This window comes from Melospiza melodia, chromosome 5 (assembly GCF_035770615.1).
Source record: "Melospiza melodia melodia isolate bMelMel2 chromosome 5, bMelMel2.pri, whole genome shotgun sequence".
NCBI lineage: Eukaryota > Metazoa > Chordata > Aves > Passeriformes > Passerellidae > Melospiza > Melospiza melodia.
The window spans coordinates 12,531,665-12,552,053 of NC_086198.1; the positions used below are offsets into that span (position 1 = coordinate 12,531,665).

Here is a 20,389-nt window from a genome sequence, read left to right on the forward strand (position 1 = left end):
TCGGGCGGGAGCGGGGCCTGGGCGGGCCGTGGGCGGCGCTCGGGCGGGAGCGGGGCCTGGGCGGGCCGTGGGCAGGCCGTGGGCGGTGCTCGGCGGGAGGAGCTCCCGGCGCGGGAGAGGCGAGCGGGACATGGCCGAAGCGGAGCCGCTGCCGCCCGCCGCGGTGCCCGAGGGATCGCCCGGCGCCCGACCCCGGAGGGTCCGCGGCGGGAGCGAGGGGTCGGGGTCGCCGGAGCTGCCCGGCGGCGACACGCGGGAGCTGCTGGAGGAGGTGGAGATGCAGATCGGCGACGTGAGTGCGGCGCGCTGCCCCCGGGCGGGCTCCGGGGCCCCCTCGGGGACGCTGCCGGGCGCCGGTGACCCCCAGCCTCTCTGCCGTCCCTCCAGGCCGCCTTCTCGCTGGCGAAGATCCTGGAGGCGACGTCGGCCGTGTCGGCCCAGGTGGAGGAGTTGGCCACCAAGTGCTCGGAGAACGCCCGGTTCCTCAGGACGTGGCGGGACCTGCTCAGGGAGGGCTACGAGTCGCTGAAGCCCAGCGGGTGAGGCCGGCCCGGCCCGCGCTGCGGCGGGGCGCTCCTCGACCGCCGCCTCAGGGACCTCACGTGGAGCTTTGTTTTCCCCCAGAGATCTTACACAAATACCTGAGGGCTCTCGTATGGATGTTTTATGGTCGTCTACCGAATAAAAAAACTTTGTTTAGGGAATCAGTTTTGACTTTTAGATTCTTCGTTGAAGCTCAAGCGATCTCTGACTCCCCTATTTTTTCCTCTCTCTTTTGTGCTAGCGTGGTAGATACAAAGTCACTATGTGTGTTACGTTCAGAACTCCTTACTGGTGGGGAAGTGGTGTCCTATGATAAAGAATTGTCAGCCCTCCTCTTTAAGACCCGTCACCAGCAGAAACCCTGCCAACCCCAGAGAAACTTCAACTTCAGTTTTTTGTTACACACTATTTTATTTTCATGTTAAGTATGGGATAATGCGACAAGTTGTGGCTTATTTATGAGCTGTAGAAAAACCCTATATCCCAAACCTTACTATTTTCAGCAGTATCACAATGTATGTCTATAAAGCTGCAGATTATTTTTTGCAAGATGTTTTATTACTGCAAACAATTTTACCCAACCTTTTGTTGTAATAAAGTGCCTTATGATGAACCCTGTATCTCTGTAGGGTAGACATTTAGCAGCATTGTTTAATGATAGGCTGGATTATTTTGAACTGTAAGTAAAAGCTTCTATTAGTTAGAATAGAATCTGTGACATTTATTCTCCCATCCCTGGGGAAGCACCTCAGAGCTTTTTCAGTGTTTGGTTTTTTATCTTTGCCTTAAGCAGTGGCTAGTTTGATAGTCTAGAGCTTACTGTTAATACAACCTTTTGGTCTGAAGGATGGCTGATCTGTAATAAATAGCTTCCCTGACACTCCTTTACCTTAACCAGTCACTGTGGAAAAAAGGAATGCTGAGGTGCAAGGGCAGGCTGCAGGAGAATGTGACTCTGCCATAACTTATTAGCAGGCCTTATTTTTACTTATAGGACTTTGAGAAAGACCCACTGTAGCTTGCTTACCAAAACAATAAAGAAGTTGCAAAATTATGAAGTATTGACTGTTATTGTGTTATTGATAGAAACAAAGGTGACAGTGAATATAACCATAATCCTGTGTAGTGAAAAACAGGTAGTGGTAAGGTCAGGCATCCTTGCACATCTCACCAAAGGCAGTTGCAGCCCTTGAGAGAGCTTGACCCATGAGTAAGGAACTTCCATTGAATTAAGTTCTAATTGTCCTAGTTAAAGACAATCCATGTGGCAGGATTTTGCTCAGGTGTTTTTAACCCCAACAACCCAAAATGTTGCTGAACAGCTTGGAAAAGAAGTCGATTGTTTAGCAGATTAAATTTTATTTCAGTAGAACATACAGTAGTGGAAACAAGATGCTTAACAATCTTCAGTTTCCAATCAAAAGATAATCCAAAGTTCTGTAAACAGTTGAAGTGTGAGCCACACTTTTTCAAAATGTTACTTCTTATACCGCTAAGAAGTTAAGTGCAAACATTGGAAGTATCTTTTAACTTAATTTTAAATAGTTTCAAATCAATACAAAAAAGAATCTGTTTTTACCTTTTTGGGCTTCTAGGCCATCAGACTGAATACGGTACTGAAAGAAGAAGGGAAGTTGTAATAATTCAGAATAGAAAACATTCTCTTCATTAAGAATGTGTGAAGGAACTGCCTCTAGGGGATTGATTCAGATGGGATATTTTTTATTTTACCCTGTAATTCTGGGAAGTAAAATAATGCTTCAAAAAGTGCTGAATGGCTGTGGTCTTTAAATTACTTCAACTGTAATGCATCCAGTCATGTACAAAGTGATTAAAATGTACATGTCATGACACCTATTAAGACTGATAATTTTCTATTTGACCATCTCCCTTGTACATAGAGAGACATCTAAAGACTGGTATTTGTTGAAGTCTGCAAGCTGTGGTGAGCTACTTTTGGTAGCCTGTTAAGAAAAGTGAGGGAAAGAGCAGCAGCAAGGTGCTGGGATACTCAGTCCAGTCTTTCCAGAGTAAGAAGGGAGAAACTGCCACTAGTTAAAGCTGGGGGACTCACTTGGGGAAAAAGAAAAACCAACCAAACAAACCAAACCCCTTATTTTTATTTTTTTCTTCACCACAGTTCTGGTTCTGCTTGAATTAGAATCTTAAAGATCATCTAGTCCCAGCCTCTCCCTGCCATGGGCAGGGACACCTCCCAGTAGACCTGGCTGATCAAGGCCTTGTCCAACCTGGCAACTGCCTTAGAACTATCATTACCACTTCACTATTGCCTTTACATGAGTTAAATAGTCTGTAAATTTATAAAAGGAATATAATTTTCATTTGTTTGGCTTTGACAAAAATAGTTAACTGACCTAATTATGAAACTTGAATGTTTTTCTTACAGCTATTGCTCCTTAAAGCTTTTAAGAGATGATGCAGCCTAAATAGAGCCAGTCAGAAACTTTGAGAAGAGAATACATTTCTTAATGAGGAAACTTTTAACTGTTAAAAAATCACCTGTTGAAATGGGAACTTACAAAAAGAAAAAAAGAAAATACACACACACACACACATACACACACTTCCCCATAAATAGATGATTTTCAAACAATCTGCTTTCAGGGTGAGATGTTTCAAATGACAATTCATGCTTTTTCCACACTCTTGGCTTCTGGAAGAAAAAAATCCCCAAATATCTGATTTCTCATTCTGATCTAGGATGAGCTGTCGAAATGTCAGGTGCTGCTGTGAGATGGTGAAATGCCAGTTCTACCTGCAAACAGACACCCGGCTCCCTCTCCTTGCCGCAGTGGTTCAGGTGAGTGCTGATGTCACACCTCCCCATCTTCCTCGTGGCTGTAAAGCAGCAAGCCCTCGGATGTGACACTAACAGTGCCAATGTCACCGTGAGGACTCAAATGTCATTACGTGTAGGAATTCAGTCTTGTTGACTGCGTAGTCACTGAAGCATCAGAAGAGTCTGTACAAAGCACAGGCTTTGTAACCTTTGGCGTGATTTCATGCATCGGCCACATCTCTACCCAAATGAATGATGGACCGTACGGTTTCTGGCTGCCTTTACCTCTTTTGGACCTTCTCTGTCTGTAGTTGTACCAAACCTGGTGAATCATTTCTTTGAAAGGTCGTGTAGTCAAAGTGTAGAGAAGAGGATTCAGAGCACTATTTATTGGCAGTATAAAAATCACCACCCAAGAAGTTATGGTACCTTAGGGAGGGAAAAAGAGAGGCAGCTGTAATATGCACCCCAGTGTTTGCATTCTTTAGTTAGCATAAGCACTTGATGCCAATGCAGCATAGCTTGTTGGTGAGAGGGGGAGATCATGTGCTCTTAGGCTCAGCTCCTGGCACAACAGGTGCTTTTCTTTTTCTTCTTTCTGTTACACTTGCACTGCTTCTTATCTCCCTCTGTTTTCAGTACTCCCTGCAAAAGCTGACATTTATTATTCTCCCAGTAGTTCCATTTATCCCTCTTTTCTATGCCACAGCTCCCTATCTGCCCTGACAGACTTCTTGTTCTGGCTGAGCCCCTTTTTTTGCCCCAAAGCCTTTTATCTCTGCTTTGCTCCTTATCTCTTCCTGTGATCTCCATTCCCCATCCTCTTCCCAGGACTGATAACATGCAGTCCGAATCATGCCCCTGATGTTCTGTCCTGCAAAACTATCCTCCATTCCCTGTATCCCCTCAGAGCCTGGTTTTCTCTTCTGCACCAGGACTTCTCCATTCCTCTTCCTGAAAAAGAGCCTTGTATACATCTTCCTGACTTCCTTCTTTTCCTGTTGGTAAGAGTTTCTGTGTTCACTGTCTGCCTATGTCAGTCTGTGCACCTTTACACATCCCTTTGTCGTCCTTTAGTGTTTGGGAGATAAGTTACCTGAGGAGCAGGTGGAGAAGGGACAGGATTAAAGTGCTGAAAGACGCCAGTGGATGCCCTCCCTTGTGTAGTTTCATTTATAAAATTGTTACAGAACTGTTCCAAGACGCATAAAAACCTTAATTGACTCTCTCCTTCCCGGACTCCTCTCCATGCCCCTCTCCACATTTACAACTTTGTTGCAATATCGAGACATTCCTGTTGACACCCATCAGATTGGCTACAATTTTGGACACAAGCAGGTGCTTAGTTCTAAAACTGTCACATTGTATCACCAACACAAAGCAAATGCTGTCAAAGGAGGTTTACAATTTGTGTCAATTTGAACAGCTAGCTGTCACGTCTTTAGTCTCACAAATTGAGTAATCTTTAATCTGGTTCATCTATCACAGGACACCAATTTGCTGAACCCAAGATCACCCTGTGATTCAGCAAGATTTCTTCAAGGTTTCTTGATGTATAGTACACCTGCTTCTACTTTTGAAAATATTTTCTTTCAAATATCATAGGTGGTTTGAGAGCCTCTTGAAGAACAATTTAAAAATATTTGAAATAACTGAATATTTAACATAATCAATGTAACTTCCAGACATTTGAGATGCAAGCCCAAACTTTGAAAATTTCAACTCCCAACCCTCCTGGTCAGCACATAAGGCAAAATCATCTGAGCTAAAACATTTTCTTGCCAATGTAATATTGTGACATACATCTGTACACTGAGTCTGAATCCGCTGCTGCTGATTGTTCTGTTCATGCTCACATGTCCTTTCTAACAGGGTTAACAAGCCCCACACGAAGAGGCTTTTTTCTGGCATCTACTGGTATTGCAAAGAGAAGGAAAAAATTAAAGTGCAATTTTAGTCTTTTAGGTTACACTATTTTTACATGGGAATATATTCACAGCATGAAGAAGATAAGCAGATCTTTATATGACTTAATGATTTGAGCTATAAATACTAGCTTGTAAAATAAAATAATTTTTTCAGAATAAGTTACGTTATTAAATCAAGATAGAAAACACTATATTGTCCTAAGACATTTAGACAACAGAAACAGCAAAAGTCCTAAGATGAGAAAAGCCAATGGAACTCAGTCTTGATTTTCAAATATATTTGTACACTTTATAGATATTATATGCAGATAGACTTGAATGATTTGAATTTTGGAGATTTTTATGTAACTCAAAGGGGGCTAATCTTTCATTATTATAGTAATAGAGTTTAATCAAATAACAAAACTATATTGTTCATTATATTGTGTGTAAATATATATATATATAGATAGAGAACATTAAGTTAATTTCAGCAACATAGTTCATTTCATTAAATTATTTTTCTTCTGAAGTAGAAGGAACATTTCATGCAGGCACTGTTGAAACAGCCTCATAAAAGAAAGGACATACCTGGTATTTCTACTCGAAGTAAAGAAAGGAGTTTCAAAATAAAAATAGGTATCCAACATAGTGCATCAGTAAATACAATGAAGAAAAAACGTTTAGCAAGGATCATCTCTTTTTTAATATGATTCCGAATTTCAGTAGCCATAATAGCTGTCTGGTGAACACTGTAGAACATACTCCCATAGGAAAACACAATGATGACAAAAGCTGCCAAGTTTACACCTGTTTAAAAGTTAAAATTAATTATACCTTAAAAGAATAATTGCAATTCTACATCACCTATTTGCATTCTGGATAATAAAGAAGAATATTTCATCTAAACTGCTAGTCCCATGGAATTAAGTGGCCAGAAAATCTGAGTCTGTTTTCATCCTGAAGAGTGAATTTTTGTCTCTACTCAGGTATTCATTTTATTCACTGATAACTGGCAAAAGATTGCCATCTGATTAAAACTAAATAGTTCTTCTCTAGCCTTACCATTGCTCTACTTCCCTAACATAGTCTATTAATTCAAGAACATAATGAGCAATAATTTCTTTCTACTTTCTCATCCCTTCATGCATTTTAAGATAAATAGGCACACATCTAACACAGTAAAGTATTTATATTGGAAATAGTCTTTAAATGCTTGCTGAAGCATCTAAATCCAAGGAGGTGTGAACATCACAGCTATCTTAATTGTTTGAAAACTTGGTTCCTTTGCAGCTCTAGTAATACATAAAGAAGAAAAGCAACTTACCTAAGAAAATCACAACAGAATAAATCTGACTTCCTGAACTTTCTGATTGTTCTGAGTGAAGAGGAAAACAGACGCCATTGGTGCCATAGTAGTTCCTGAAAAATTCCTTATTGCTCAGTGGGATAAAAGCAACAGCAAACCCGATTATCCAGATAAGAACCAAAATGGAAATTGTCCTGCATTTTCTGGGCTTCAAACACCTAAAAGGATAAACTATGCAGATGTATTTTTCCAAAGTCAGATAAGTCAACAGTAAGACTGACACCTCTGTAGACAGAATAGCCAGCGATCCAACCAATTGACAGTGGATACTGTCCATCCACAACTGAGCGTGCTTGTTGTATTCTCCACGATATTTAAGATCAAAAGCTCCAATCACAAATAAATATATCCCCATCAGACAGTCAGCACCTGTGGGCACAGTGCTTAACATCATTATTTACACATCTGAATTTCCCATTCTCTCTGTACATGTATCTTGGAAAACAGACACACACACATACACACATAAATAAATATATAAGTATCTACTTACAAGTAAGCTACTACACAGTTATAGATATAAAATAGATATTAGATATCAAATCAATATTACATCTGGAATAGTACTATGAATTACAATTATATAATGAATTACAATTAATTAATTGTAATTACTTAATTATAGTAACTACTTAGTAATTTAGTAATTATGTTACTTTTTCCTTTTTTTGTTTTCCTTTTCATTTGGTCTGACAGTTCATGTTTCATACTTGTTTCCATTTTTTAAAGCTCTGGTAAAATTGTTTTGCAGATAGAAAAATATACAGCATTATTTATAGAAATATTCTTGCAACCCTTTTTTATTAGGTGTTATTTCTTTATTTATTTCTATATTAACATTTGGCTTAAGAGATAATTTTCTTTGAGTAGGCCATCTCTGCTGAATTCAAGGTTATTTTTTCCACCTTTTGCTAGTTCAAAGTTCATGTGCATAGTCTCTAAGACTAGTAAGGGGAGATGACCTGTCATCACAGAGCTGAAGTCTTCATGGGTATTTTGCTAAAAATTTTGCATAGTATTCAGATTGTTTCATGGGAAAAACAAAGTTTCAAAATCACCAGCATGCTGCATTTAGAAATGTTGCAATAATTTTAGACAATGTTGACAGCTACCTCTCAAAATGCATCTAATTGCATTTGTGCAATACTTATCAACACTTCTGTGTTGAGAGACTCAGGATTGTAGTGATTGTATTGCCAAGTACTTAATCAATAAACTTGTCGTGCTTTCAGGATTAAAATAAAAAAAAATCACCCCAATTCCTAATATTGGGGTGTAAGGACAAATTAATTTTCTATATTTGCATAAGCAACCTTTTGTTTGTGCAAAGAATAGAATATTTGAACACAGTAATTACATGCAGAAATCACTACTTACTGAGAAATGCATAGTAAAATATAGGGGTTTGAGCATTTGAAATATTGGAATTTTATTTCTTCTTGCTGAAAAAAGTGGGAATTTGACAGAATTCCCACGGCATGAAAATCAAACATGAACCCTTCGGAATGTCCCAGCTGGCAAAGGCAGCATTTAACGAGACCTCTTGGTATATAAACCACAACATTTTGTGTTTTCATTTGCAAGGTCACAAAAGCAGAGTTAATCTAATGCTGGAAATACATCACTTTACCATAATAACAAATATCATACACACTACAAGCAGACTAAAAAGATATTGTAGATATGGAGTACTCACAGCAGAGAGACATGATGGAGATGGCATGCAGCTTGTTCTCTGATCTGATGTAAGGCCTCATGCAGATAACAAAAATGTTCCCAAAGCAGGTAATGGCAGATACAACCCAGACAAACACTCTCTGTATGATGCTAGCTAAAAGATTCTCGAGGGAGGAAATGCCATCAGTGTTGGGCTTGCAGCTGCGCACGTGAGGAGCATACCCACAGTACTGGAATTTTTTAAAATATCTGGTTGTGAGAAACAGATGAGAGATCATTCTGGATTGGTTGTCAGAATACCAAAATTATCTAGTAACTACTCAGAAAACATATTCTGAAAGAAGAAAAGTAAATAAAAAATGGTCAAAATTTAACAACTGCTAACGTGTTGCTTTTCAAACATCTTTTGAAAAGATGTTTTCAATTATCCAGTATTCTGTAATTGTAAAATTCAGGCCAAAGAAAGCAAACTTTCTAAAATAATCTACTTACATGTGGGAAAGGTTTCTCAAGGGACTGAACATTCTCCTCTGGATGTTTGCAATTTCAATGCCCTCCAAGCTGCTGTAAAAATACATTCTCAGTAAAAGGCCATAGAAACTCGGTGGCAAAACCCCAAATTTTATGAGCATTGAGTTGTGATTTTATGATAATAGGAATCTAAAGAAGAACTTTACTCCATCTAATCTGTCAACCCTTTGTAACCTGACCAAAAAGTCCTTGTAAAATCTGGAGTGGAACAAGAAGGAATTGCAAATAATTTTAATAAACTCACTGTTCTTCCAGATTCATGAAGAAAACTTAGTGCTGCACTTAGTCATGAGAATTAATGAATGTCTGATTAATATGTCGCCCTTTCAAAGTACTATTCTACTGATGTTCTTTCATCATCTCTGGGGAAATAAAAACTTGTTCTAGTAATATTTTTACACACCTCTTCTCTCTTTTGTCCCAGGGACTGCTTTACTAGACAAACAAACCAACCCAAGAACTCAGTCTCTTCTTTTTGTCAAAACCAGCAGGAAGCTGGGACACAGAACACAGCATGTAAGAAAAAATGCTGGCTTTTTTGTGACACACAGGTGGGATTCCTTATTTTAAATTTTATACCTATATATATGAAAGCAGTAATATTTTTTCCCCTGCAGTGCTAGATCAGTAAAATTTAACTCTGTAAGATGTTCTTTTAGAACTTCAGGTTCTGTATCCTTCCAGTCCCTCCTATTCCCTGGTTAGATGTGCACCTGATCAAGGGTCTTTGGTTCTCCTTGTGGGGAGCCTTAATTGGATGTATTGTTCAAAGATTTGAATGTAATATTCCTGCGCGTTCTGAATTCATCTGGGCAAAAATGGAGAACTGGTTAGTTGATGTGCCTTGGTGGGCAGTTTTGCTGGCAGATGTGAGAAAGTCCCAACAAGGAATTGTGTCACTTTTATTTAAGCGCTGCAATGAATCCTAGGGAATGCTTTCCCCAACTATTTCCACTATTTCAAACAGATAAAGAGGGAACTGGTGTCCTATAAACTGCCAAAACACAGTTGATCTATCTCAAGATTTAATAGTTTTTTTAACTAAAACAGGATGAAGGCCATGATCACTGATTTGTATGAGTTCTTTGGTGTTAAATAATAGATAAAATGATAAAATCATGCTGTAGCTTGACTGTTAAGGAGATAATTGCTTATTATTTTCTGTGCTCAGCTCCTTATTTTCATAACACTTATAGATTTAGTATTTTCAGTTCATTAGCCTTTTACCAAATTTAGTTGAATTTGGCCAGGGGATTCCAGTCACTGTGAGGAAGCTGGTTTGATCAACAAAGGTATGTGCAGTGCTGGCTACAGCTCACACATAATCACATCAGGCCAAACCATAAACTCCTACTGCCCTGCTGTCCAAGAAAACCTCTGGTTTTTAATCTCCACAACCATTGCTAGTAGGGTCTGTTGCAATAGGACAAGGGGTAATGGTTTTAAATTAAAAAAGGTTGATTTAGACCCGATATTAGGAAAAAATTCTTTATGAATAGGTGGTGAAACACTGGAGTAAGTGGCCTAGAAAGGTGGGAGATACCCCCTGCCTGGGAACATTCCTGGTCAGGCTGGACAGAGCTCTGAGCAACCTGACCTAGCTGAAGATGTCCCTGCTCATTGCAGGGGAGTTGAACTAGAGGACATTTATTTAATGGTCACTTCCAGAACAAACTTTTCTATGATTTTGAAGTGATGTCTGACAAGAACCAATGCTGTGCCTACATACCAAGTTGGTTACTTCAGAGCTGAAGTGACCAGTGAAGAGGTACTTAAATCTAGTGCAGGATCATTTCAGAGTTGCAAGATTGTTGCTGCACTCTCTCAGAGTTTTAGGAAGAGCTCTGCTGGCAGAATTCAAGTTAGAGCTACTGTATTAGTGCACCTGCAAAACTCCTCCTAAACTCTTCAGGGGCAATTTCTTACAAAACATATTCTGGATCATGTTTGACTGAGGGAGATGTGCAAATCACAAAGAAAATATAGCTAAAATATAAAAACTTGATACTTACAGGGATTTGAGTTTAATTAGAAAATCAAACTGGTCTATTTGTATTTTCTTGATGGGGTTGTAAGAAAGGTTCCTGTAAACACAACAAAAATAACTTTGGCCACATTCCTTACAGCTTGTTCTAAAAATAAAGTCAATCTACTTTTAAATTCTGATATCATGTTAAGTGTTTCCATGAAATTATTGATTTCTTATGATGTAGCTAGCATAGCTCATCTTGTATGGACTAACAAGATCTAGAAAAAGGTAGAATTTGAACATGCTGTCTTTTGGGACATGAAAATGCACATCTTTGACAAAATTATTCTGGACAAAATGCTATATAAAATTGCTTTTGGTGTGTTTTTTAGGCAGAGCTTAAATGATGCATACAAACAAATGTACTCTTTTTGACACATATGACTGAAAGCATCATATCAAATGAGGAATGTACAGTTATGTATAATAATAAACAAGAATCCTTACAGTTGCGAAAGCTCCTTTAGTTCCTTAAATATATATGGAGGAAGTGATTCAATCTTGTTGCTACCCAAATCTCTGCAGAAACACACAGATCACAGTAAGTTCTTACTACACACAGTAATTTTACTGAATAGTTTTGCAGTTTCAATATACACAATTTTATTTGTCAAATAGGATATAATTTATTCTATAGGTTATCTGAAATCTGGACTATAAAAGAATGATGTTAAAACACAGTGGGAAGCTAGAGCTATCAGATCTTGCTTTGTCTCATTAGTTCAGATATACTGTTAGATGCATAATTTATTGTTATGTTATTTCCATTGAAAAGAAAGTAAAATACCATTAGTTTGACTTGCAGAAGCTTACAAATTAATTAAACATATTGTTTCATGATGGGAATGTATCCACATGGGCTAAACTGCATTTATTTCTACCTTTCATCTTACTTTCACTGTGCAGAAATCCTAATAAAAGAGGAATAAAGGTCTCAGTCCAACCAAAACTGTCAAACTGGCCTACAAGACACTGAAGGCACACATGCACCTAGATTGTAATGATAAAAGGATAATTAATATTATTATATTCAGGGAACGTAATGTGAGAAAAGCCCCAGTATGATTGGTACAGATGATGTATTTTATTGATTATTTCTTTCCTGTTAAATATATCTTTAAAATATAGTCTAAGGAAGGATGCCATCTCCAGAGCATATATGAAATAGAATTTATGATGAATGATATTTATAATATAAATCACAAACTGTGTGATTTATACAAATAAGAGAAGAAATCTACTCACAATTCATCTAACATCTGGAGAGAAGAAAAGCTGTTTTCATTTAGGGAACTGATTTTATTTCGTCTCATCACCCTGAAAGAATAAAACAAACTTATGTTTCTTCTTCTTGGTGTCTATTTAATTTTGAATATAAGATTTTATAAACTTTAAAAGTTCTCTGTTCTCTGCATCTTCAAATATTTGCTCAATTCAGTTAACAAGCTAATTCCATCTAGAAGTTTGCCATTTTATCATTTGGTAAATAATTTTTTTTTTTTTTTTGTCTATACATGCATGTACTTCTACATATATATATGCACACATACACACACGTGCATCCATGGAAGGCTGATGCAAATTGCCTGAGGGCAGGAGGAAGATTAAGTGGGCTGAAAGACTTGTGACCTAATCCTGTCTCAGACACAGGTACACGGCTGTGAAATTTTTCATTCACCCTTGTTTCATCTGCCACTGAGCTTAGAAAGCCAAGAACATGGGTACTGGGGAAGGGCTAAGAATTGAAAGTGACAGCATGGAGCCTACTGATCTACCAAAAAGTAGAAGGGATTTTCTGAAGATGGTTACATCATCACTGAAGAAACTTTGGAGAAAATTCTAAAATTGACGAGGCAGTCAACCCACCAGCCAATCAAAATAACAAACAAGCTATGTATTTTTTCTGTTTGCTCGTTCTCATTATGAGATCTTTGACTCCAATACAAAGGATATAATGAAAATTTCTGAATCTTAGTATCACCTAAAGTCTCTTCAATGAAATATTTTTATATATTTCAATGCTGAACTTCGCTGTAAAATATAAACAGTGGATATTCTGTGTGGTGCTCACTTCAAACCAAACATTTTAATTTAATATCCTCAAGAGACGAATAACCACCATACTCAGGAAACTTTTCTATTAGCTGTAATGAACCACTTGACTGTTCAGCATAAGCACATCTCACTCTGGCTAGCCAGCATATGCAATTACTTACAGTACAGTTAGAGTGCTGCAGGACATGAAAGTGGCATTTTTCACGTGATGGATATGGTTGCCTTCAAGGTCTCTGGGATACAAAATAACCCCATCAGTCACGGAAAATAAACTCAGGCACTTATTCTAATGTAATTGAAGAAAACTACTACCAGAATTTGACTACACAGCAGAGAGTGGGAGGCAGACATGTAGCACTTCTGCACACTCAACTGATGACTTCAGGCCATCAGCCCTGCAGTGACCCAGCGGGCGCTCTGCAAGATCCAGCTCCCCATAAGAAAAAGTGGTGTGGAACTGCCATACAAAGACAACAAAATAATATTTTCCCACTGAAATAAGGTAGACTTACAGCCAGTTTAATCTTGGCATATATTGGCACAGAGGTTTGTCAGGCAAACGAGCAAGGGAATTATTCATCATCTCTCTGAAAAAAAAAAAAAAAAAAGAGGATTAGTATAGCTGGTTATATTTGCACAGTTACACCATAGAAAAATGCATGTCTCTTGTGCACTTCTGAAAAAAAAATACAATTTTGAATAATTTTGAAATTTCTTTAATGTTCATGTATTTTCTCTGTGGCGTTCTGTGCAGCAATATTTTATCCTTAGCTTGCTGATGTCCAGGTAAAGGAAAGATGTTCACTCCACATCACTGCTATTGAAATGAAATATAGAAACCCCGTACAAACTCAGTCAGAACATGTAACTTCTATGGGTGATCGAGGAAGCGGGATGTGGGGGCAGTTTTCCCTCTGGCATGCAGGGGAAGAGGTTCCCTCATCCTTCAGGCTGGAGAGGGCAGTGGCAGATCACAGACAGGGTCTTGGGGAGGGGGGTCAGGCTGCCACCAGGGCAGGGACTATGGCATTCCTCCTGTCCCACCACGGCTGTGGAGGACACCTGGAGCCCAGTGCTGCAGCTGCCTCGGCCCTGCCCTCTCAGTGACACCTTTTATCACTTTCCTCACCCTTCTCCCTATACTTTTCCAGACATTCCATGTCCCCTGCTGCCAAAATCCTCCCACTCTAGCACATTTTGCCTGGGGTAAGGGAAAGCTGCAGGGGTACCGCCAGCACCCTGAGGTGAGCAAGCATAGTTGGTCTAAAAAGGTTTTTATATCTGTATGCCCTTCTTATTCTGTTCTTTTAAATAGCACCTTTTTTCTCTTGTTTCATACTTACAGAAGAATAAGGGATTTGAGTCCATAGAATGTTAATGGATAGATCCGATTTATCCTGTTGTTTTCAATTATCCTATAAATTACAGCAAAATATGTATCAGATTGATAATTGACTGCGGTCTTAAATTGAAGAGATAATAAAAGTTAACAAGCTTTGTAGTGAATTTCTTCAAAAGTCCAGTCAAACTACTTATAAAAATGAACACACTATTCCTTGATGGTTTAAGATATTAATTTCCTTTCAGAAAAAAATTAATAAAAAAAAAGTAACTTGGGGAAAATAATTTCTTTCAACTTAGAAAAAAGTGTTTTATTTTGAGGCTTTTAAATCCTTTGATCAAGACACTTCGATAGGATTCTCTGTAAAAACAAAGCTGCCCAACTTAACATTATTCTGTGGCAATCCAACAGTCCCAAACAGGCAGGAGAATGTAAGACAGTATTTGCTTATTTTTAATAAAGTATTCAAAATCTCTCTGAAAAGCAGTAATGAGCCAATATTTCAGGTTATGACAGTAATTTTGTGTGGACATTTTAAGCACTATTTACAGGAAAAGGCCTGCCCAAAAAATATCTGTCTACTGTTTTATAGTACCTAGGTTACTTACTACATTCTTCTGTAACGAGCAATTACTAATAAACATTTTTTGCCATTGTTGAAAGTTATCAGTCATCGAAGTCATTAAGGCTCAAGAGCTATTTTCTGCTCTCACCAAAGCCAATTGCATTTTTACCTTGCACAGTGTAACAGGAGTTCCTTAGTTATTAGCTAGTCCAAAGTAATGCTATGCACAAAACTGAAAGCAATAAAAATATTTAACTATGTATAAAAAATAATTGGTTATTGAGTAAATAAATATACAAATAGAAAAACAACATACAGCCATTCAAGTCTGTGAAGGTCTGCAAAGACAAAAGGCTCCAAACTCGTTAACTTGTTGTTGCTCAGATATCTAAAACAAGACCAACCAAAGATGAATGAATGGAATGATTATTTAGCAGCAAACACATGAAAATGAGTTTTAAGACTATTTTTCCTTGATAATATGCCAGAATACTCCTATTTTTAAAATATTTTTTATTTTACCTTGGTAATTTTCATGCCATTGCTTGAGAGCAAAACAGGACTCTCTCTAGTGAGGATTTTAAGAGCAACTGTGTACAGCACTTTGTCTTATCTATAAGAAAGTACAGCCAGCTAAATATTTTCATATTTTAGACCCTTTCCAGTTTCCTTCTGTGGAATGATTTGTTCCATGAAAGTTTCCAGGATTCCATTCAGTCTTTGCTGAGGATATTAGTCATAAATGTAGATACCAGAATAATGGAAAAAGAAAAGCTGAAAATGAATGGGTAGGGGTACTATAAATGGTCTGGGAAGATAATAACAGCAGCTGTAATAACAAATATTCAGCCTCACTTGTGTGATGGAAACAATAAGAGGTACAGCTTTGTAAAACTTTCCTTCTGAAAACATTGCAGTAAAAGTTCTGTATCAAACAGTGCAATTTATGTGTTGTATCTTTCACTAAGCATTTCCCTTAAAAGTTAGAAACACCTTTCAACAAGTTGTTGCAAAATAAAGAAAAAAAAATGTTCCTTTCATCACCTATACTGTTTACTTTGAATTGCATTTGTAAACCAAAACACTGTGTTAAAGAATTTTCACCCATCACAAGCTCTCACTTTCATTTTACTCTTTCTTCATTCTCTTTGGCTTTCTGCAGTGTAACTACCATACTGTCTCCTTCTTCCATCCCGAGGATTTGGGGAATAGAATCAAACTATGGAGCCAGCTTTTCTTTTCAAAATACTGTCCTGCCAGATAAACTTGCACAGTGACCTCCTTATCTGTCTTTGCTTTCTCAATTCAATCATTGGATTAAAGTTTTGGACCACTTTACAATTTCCTAATATGTAATCAGGGAGAGAGAGATTCTCAGAACTCTGCCTGCCACTTTTTACTTCAGTATTCTAAAAGCAATACTTACAGTTTTGTCAAGTTGTATAAGCCTTTGAAAGCACGTTCAGATATGGCTCTGATTTTATTATTCTGAAGATACCTAAGAAGATACAAACCCAAAACAATTTATTCTCTAAACAAGCGAAGTTAAAGCGAACATAAGTAACCAATTAAAATCTATCAGCTAAACTGAATGCACATTTGATAATTTAAAAGAAGCTGTTATATTTGTTACACCTTAAATTTGTCAATGACCATTTCATAGCTATAGCTGGAAAGATTGCAAGGTTCTTTTTAAAGAAATTCACACAAGGAGCAAAATTACAAAAACCATTCCAATGGATGCTTGCTTTGCTAAAATGAACAGTGTAGTGGTGTTTTGAAATCTGCTTGATTGGGTTCTAGCCTTGCAGGGCTCACCTGTGTGATCTCTGTAGTTGCCAAGATCTCTGCTGAAACCAAAATTTTGCACAGTAAATGTAAAAAAAAGATTTTTTGAATTTTTTTGTGGTATTAGAGAATTCTCAAAATATTGTGTTAGTAAGATAATATATTTAAAAATATCCAGCAAAATTTATTGATCTCCTGTAAACTAAAGATACTATTAAAAAAATTCTGTATTTCTTTATCTGCTTTGATGAAGTAATGAATTGAAAAATATCAACTGCAAATGCCAATTTTTTTCAAATAATTTAAAGGCATTATAACATTATTCTCTGAATAATATTTAAACATAGGTACTTTAAATAAAATTCCACCTAATGAAGCATGTAGATGCATTTCTGCTGGAAAGCAGTAAGGAATCGGACATTTGTTTTACAAAATGGGTTTCTGCCAAACACTGCTCAAGATCTATTGGAAAATGTAAAATTATCAATCAGAAGGGTGTGAAGTTGATATTAGAATCAAAATTTTTATGCATATATAGATCGGTATGGATTTATTTATTTATTTATTTTAGCGAAAACTTACCTTTCAGGAATTTAAGGGACATAATGGGACTTAACTTTCAGAACACAAGATGGTGCTGCAGTGTAGCACAGTTCCCATGAAAGAACACTTCGAATAGGCTACATAGAAGCCCTACTCCAGACTTCTGCATTTAATTTTTATTTCACTACTTCTATATAAAGAAAAATTGTTTAAGGCTATGATTTTTGAACGGTATGTATGTTACACACTGGAAAACATAACACAGTATTATATTGCCATAATAATTTGACTTTTTGGACATTATCAAATCAATACCAGACATAATTAGGAGTGAAACCATGAGCCATGGGAATGAACTTTCCATGATAATGGGAAGTTTGAGTTTCCAAACTTTTTGTCAGAATAAATCAATCAACTTACTTTAATTTGATTTGGTATAGTTATTATAAATGTAGCATCCTTCTGACAAAATTAAAATTTAGTATTTTTCTGGTATAAAGCAGTCCATAAACATAAACCATTGAATATGCAGAAATTATGGCCTTGCAAAAAGACAGATGTCAAATCAAGGTGCTTGAGCCAAACAGGATACATGTGAGGTACCAAAAGGTGAGACAAACCAGACTTTTCATACTTAAATGTTAAGCTCCATGTGTGTTCACATGGAAGGAAAGGAGGAATATTTAAGACACTAGATAGGTATTTTATGTTATAGCACTCCCTTACAGATTTTTAAGATCTTGGTATTTCTTGAAAACATCAGCAGAAAGTTTCCTCAGCAGATTCCTCTGAAGAGACCTGTAGGAATGAATGCATACAGTAAAACTATTGTCCCAGGTTCCTACAGCACTTTTGTTATTTAATAAGGGCAGCTCTCACTCTGGCAAACAACAAAAGCAACATGAAACCATCTGAACATGCTAATTCTGTTTTTCTGTATGCTTGTATCTATTTAAACAGTAAGAAAAATATATTATAATAATAAAAAAGTCCATGTCCCCAGGAAAAACTGGCAAAATAATAGTTAAATCTAAGAATGAAAACGATTTGAATATAAACTACAGATTTATTTCAAACCTCAAATGCATACAGAATGTATTTCCCAGTTCATGCATCCCTATGTCCCGTCTCCACTGGGGACACTTAAGTGTCCTGTCAAGAATAAAATTCCTATAGAATGTGGTTTGATTAGAAGAGAATTTAGCCTGAAAGCCAGCTGAACTCTGCTGTTTCTACAGCTAGAACTGGGTCAGTATTTTTGAACTCTTTTTCGACCCTGAGCCAGAAGCCAGTTTAAAGAGACGTTTGACATTCCACATCAGTTTTTGTTATGAATGGTTGCAGTGTTTGAACGTGGACCCAACAAGGAGAACTTGAGCACAGGCTGGTAGCAAAAGGAAAGATCCACGACCTGGATCTGTTGGGGAGCTCCTCAGGTGAGGACATGGGATGCTGCTCCCTGCTCACCACACCTAAAACTGCTTCTCAAACAGCAATGTGCAAATCAAGAGCACATCAGCCATATTCTGGTCTGTTAAAGAACAGTTTGGCTTACAAATACATATCTGCATGATGAGTCAGACCAATTAAATCCTTTTAAATAACAGCATATTCAGAAACATCAAATGAGATCTAAATAGATTTGCTCCAGCAGGGTCTTCCACCAACTTCAAGGTTATTGACTTTATTGACAGGAACACAGACTAGGAATATTGGCATGATCACGGAAAAAGAAACAGGTTCTAAGCATTTTGTCTTAAAAGGAAGAATTTCTTTTGTAGATTTTCCTTTATCCTGAAATTGTTTGTAGCTCAAGTCACTGTTGCAAACATGAAATGATCAGTTCACAGAGTTTTTTGGTTCCTTAGTTTCTTTTCTCCCCTTTTGTGTAAGGAAAATCTGTACTTAAAATATTAAGGTACTTGTCAACAGAGAGACACAGTGCTTCCCAAGCATCAGCTGGTGATTATTTTAAGGCTGTAGTTGTGAAAAACTTGTAGGATTGACAGTCAAACCTGAACAGAGCAAGAGACCAGGTGACTTCTCTACTTACAGTATGGTTATGTTTGCAGAGACGGATGGGACAGCACGTAGTTTGGCAGCATCACAGAAAACCTCCAGGCCCTGGCAGGTGCACTCTGCTGGCACATCTCCAGCCACTGCAGGAGAGCAAGAACATGGTCAGGGCAAAGGGTGGCATGTGAGATGTGATGGCATGTGGAGAAAAGAAATAGGGTACAAAAGAACAACGAACACAAAGACAGACATAGCAGGCTCTTTTAAACACAATTAAGGCACATGTTTTTTACAAAATCGATTTAGACTTTGGAGGAATCTAACAATAAATATAAAGGGACACAAAAATTATATTACTGCTGTGAAAGAGCTTGTAAAAGCTCTTGAACCTTAGGCATGATATACAGGAATCTGGAATACGATTCTTTCAACAATTCTTTAGATTATTCAGCAATCTTATTGCTAGAAGGAACACAATTTCCATGGGTGAAAATAGGCCAAAAATGGGTCAGGAAGTGTTTGCTCATCATAGTAGACAGAAGAATCAAAAAGTCTGTGCAAAGAGCTGTGTAAATGGAGGAGATTTGCAAATTTCATTTGATGTACAAAGAATGAACTGGGAGCAATATTGCCTTCATTTCACTCTGAAATGTATGCCAGTTCTATGGTCTCTCCAGCAGTATCAGCATATTTAGATAAACATTTATATTGTCCTCCTAATTGGCATATGCTAATTAAAATATGTTTGACACTTTTCTTGCAGAAAATGAATCATCCTTAATGGAACTGAAATTAGCTTCAAATTAGCATTTGTCCATTTGAGATATTATGCTGTTTAACTAAATTGAAACAGCACTAAATTTCCTGCTAAGAATATATTTGCTCTGTATTTCTTTCTAGGAATAAGCAGTAATAAAATAATATTTGTAATTTACTTACAGCACTCAGGTGTCTTTGTCTGAAATGCATACAGAGACTTCAGTTTATTGTATTTGTCCTTTGTATAATGTTTATCAAATTGCAGAGACCATCCATTGTTGTCCTCTAATGAAAAAAAACAAACAAAGAAACACACAACATCAACAGACCACAAATAGAAGATACCAAAATATAAATGGAAGGTAGAAATATCTTCACTTAATGTAATTGCATCAATTTTTGTCTAATTAATACACGTCTTTATTCCAGAGTGTTTCACACACCATTAGAAAACTTTATACAGCT

At 37.4% G+C, this 20,389-nt stretch overlaps 2 protein-coding genes across 2 annotated transcripts in view; one reads left to right on the plus strand and one right to left on the minus strand.

The window, feature by feature from the left end:
• The first annotated feature begins 130 nt into the window (after nucleotides 1-130).
• On the plus strand, nucleotides 131-1,604 carry C5H4orf46 (chromosome 5 C4orf46 homolog). The gene is made up of 2 exons (XM_063156304.1): nucleotides 131-292; nucleotides 388-1,604. The coding sequence occupies exons 1-2, from the start codon at nucleotides 131-133 to the stop codon at nucleotides 541-543; spliced, it is 318 nt and encodes a 105-aa protein (XP_063012374.1). The 3' UTR covers nucleotides 544-1,604.
• A 280-nt stretch (nucleotides 1,605-1,884) lies between these two features.
• The window catches only part of RXFP1 (relaxin family peptide receptor 1), a 47,452-nt gene continuing 28,947 nt past the window's right edge, over nucleotides 1,885-20,389 (minus strand). Inside the window, exons 3-18 of the mRNA XM_063156302.1 lie at nucleotides 20,105-20,209; nucleotides 19,203-19,308; nucleotides 17,876-17,947; nucleotides 16,245-16,316; nucleotides 15,135-15,206; nucleotides 14,255-14,326; nucleotides 13,424-13,498; nucleotides 13,073-13,144; nucleotides 12,102-12,173; nucleotides 11,304-11,375; nucleotides 10,840-10,911; nucleotides 8,789-8,860; nucleotides 8,316-8,545; nucleotides 6,578-6,988; nucleotides 5,842-6,060; nucleotides 1,885-3,772 (exon numbers count right to left, since the gene is read on the minus strand). Of these exons, the coding sequence (XP_063012372.1) occupies nucleotides 3,471-3,772; nucleotides 5,842-6,060; nucleotides 6,578-6,988; nucleotides 8,316-8,545; nucleotides 8,789-8,860; nucleotides 10,840-10,911; nucleotides 11,304-11,375; nucleotides 12,102-12,173; nucleotides 13,073-13,144; nucleotides 13,424-13,498; nucleotides 14,255-14,326; nucleotides 15,135-15,206; nucleotides 16,245-16,316; nucleotides 17,876-17,947; nucleotides 19,203-19,308; nucleotides 20,105-20,209 (2,096 nt within the window). The 3' untranslated portion in view covers nucleotides 1,885-3,470. The remainder of the gene's footprint in view (nucleotides 3,773-5,841; nucleotides 6,061-6,577; nucleotides 6,989-8,315; nucleotides 8,546-8,788; nucleotides 8,861-10,839; nucleotides 10,912-11,303; nucleotides 11,376-12,101; nucleotides 12,174-13,072; nucleotides 13,145-13,423; nucleotides 13,499-14,254; nucleotides 14,327-15,134; nucleotides 15,207-16,244; nucleotides 16,317-17,875; nucleotides 17,948-19,202; nucleotides 19,309-20,104; nucleotides 20,210-20,389) is intronic.

Coding starts and splice junctions, on each gene's coding strand:
- C5H4orf46 (XM_063156304.1), top strand. CDS start 131: ATGGCCGAAGCGGAGCCGCTGCCGCCCGCCGCGGTGCCCGAGGGATCG. Junction 293..387: donor TGGAGATGCAGATCGGCGAC/GTGAGTGCGGCG, acceptor CCGTCCCTCCAG/GCCGCCTTCTCGCTGGCGAA.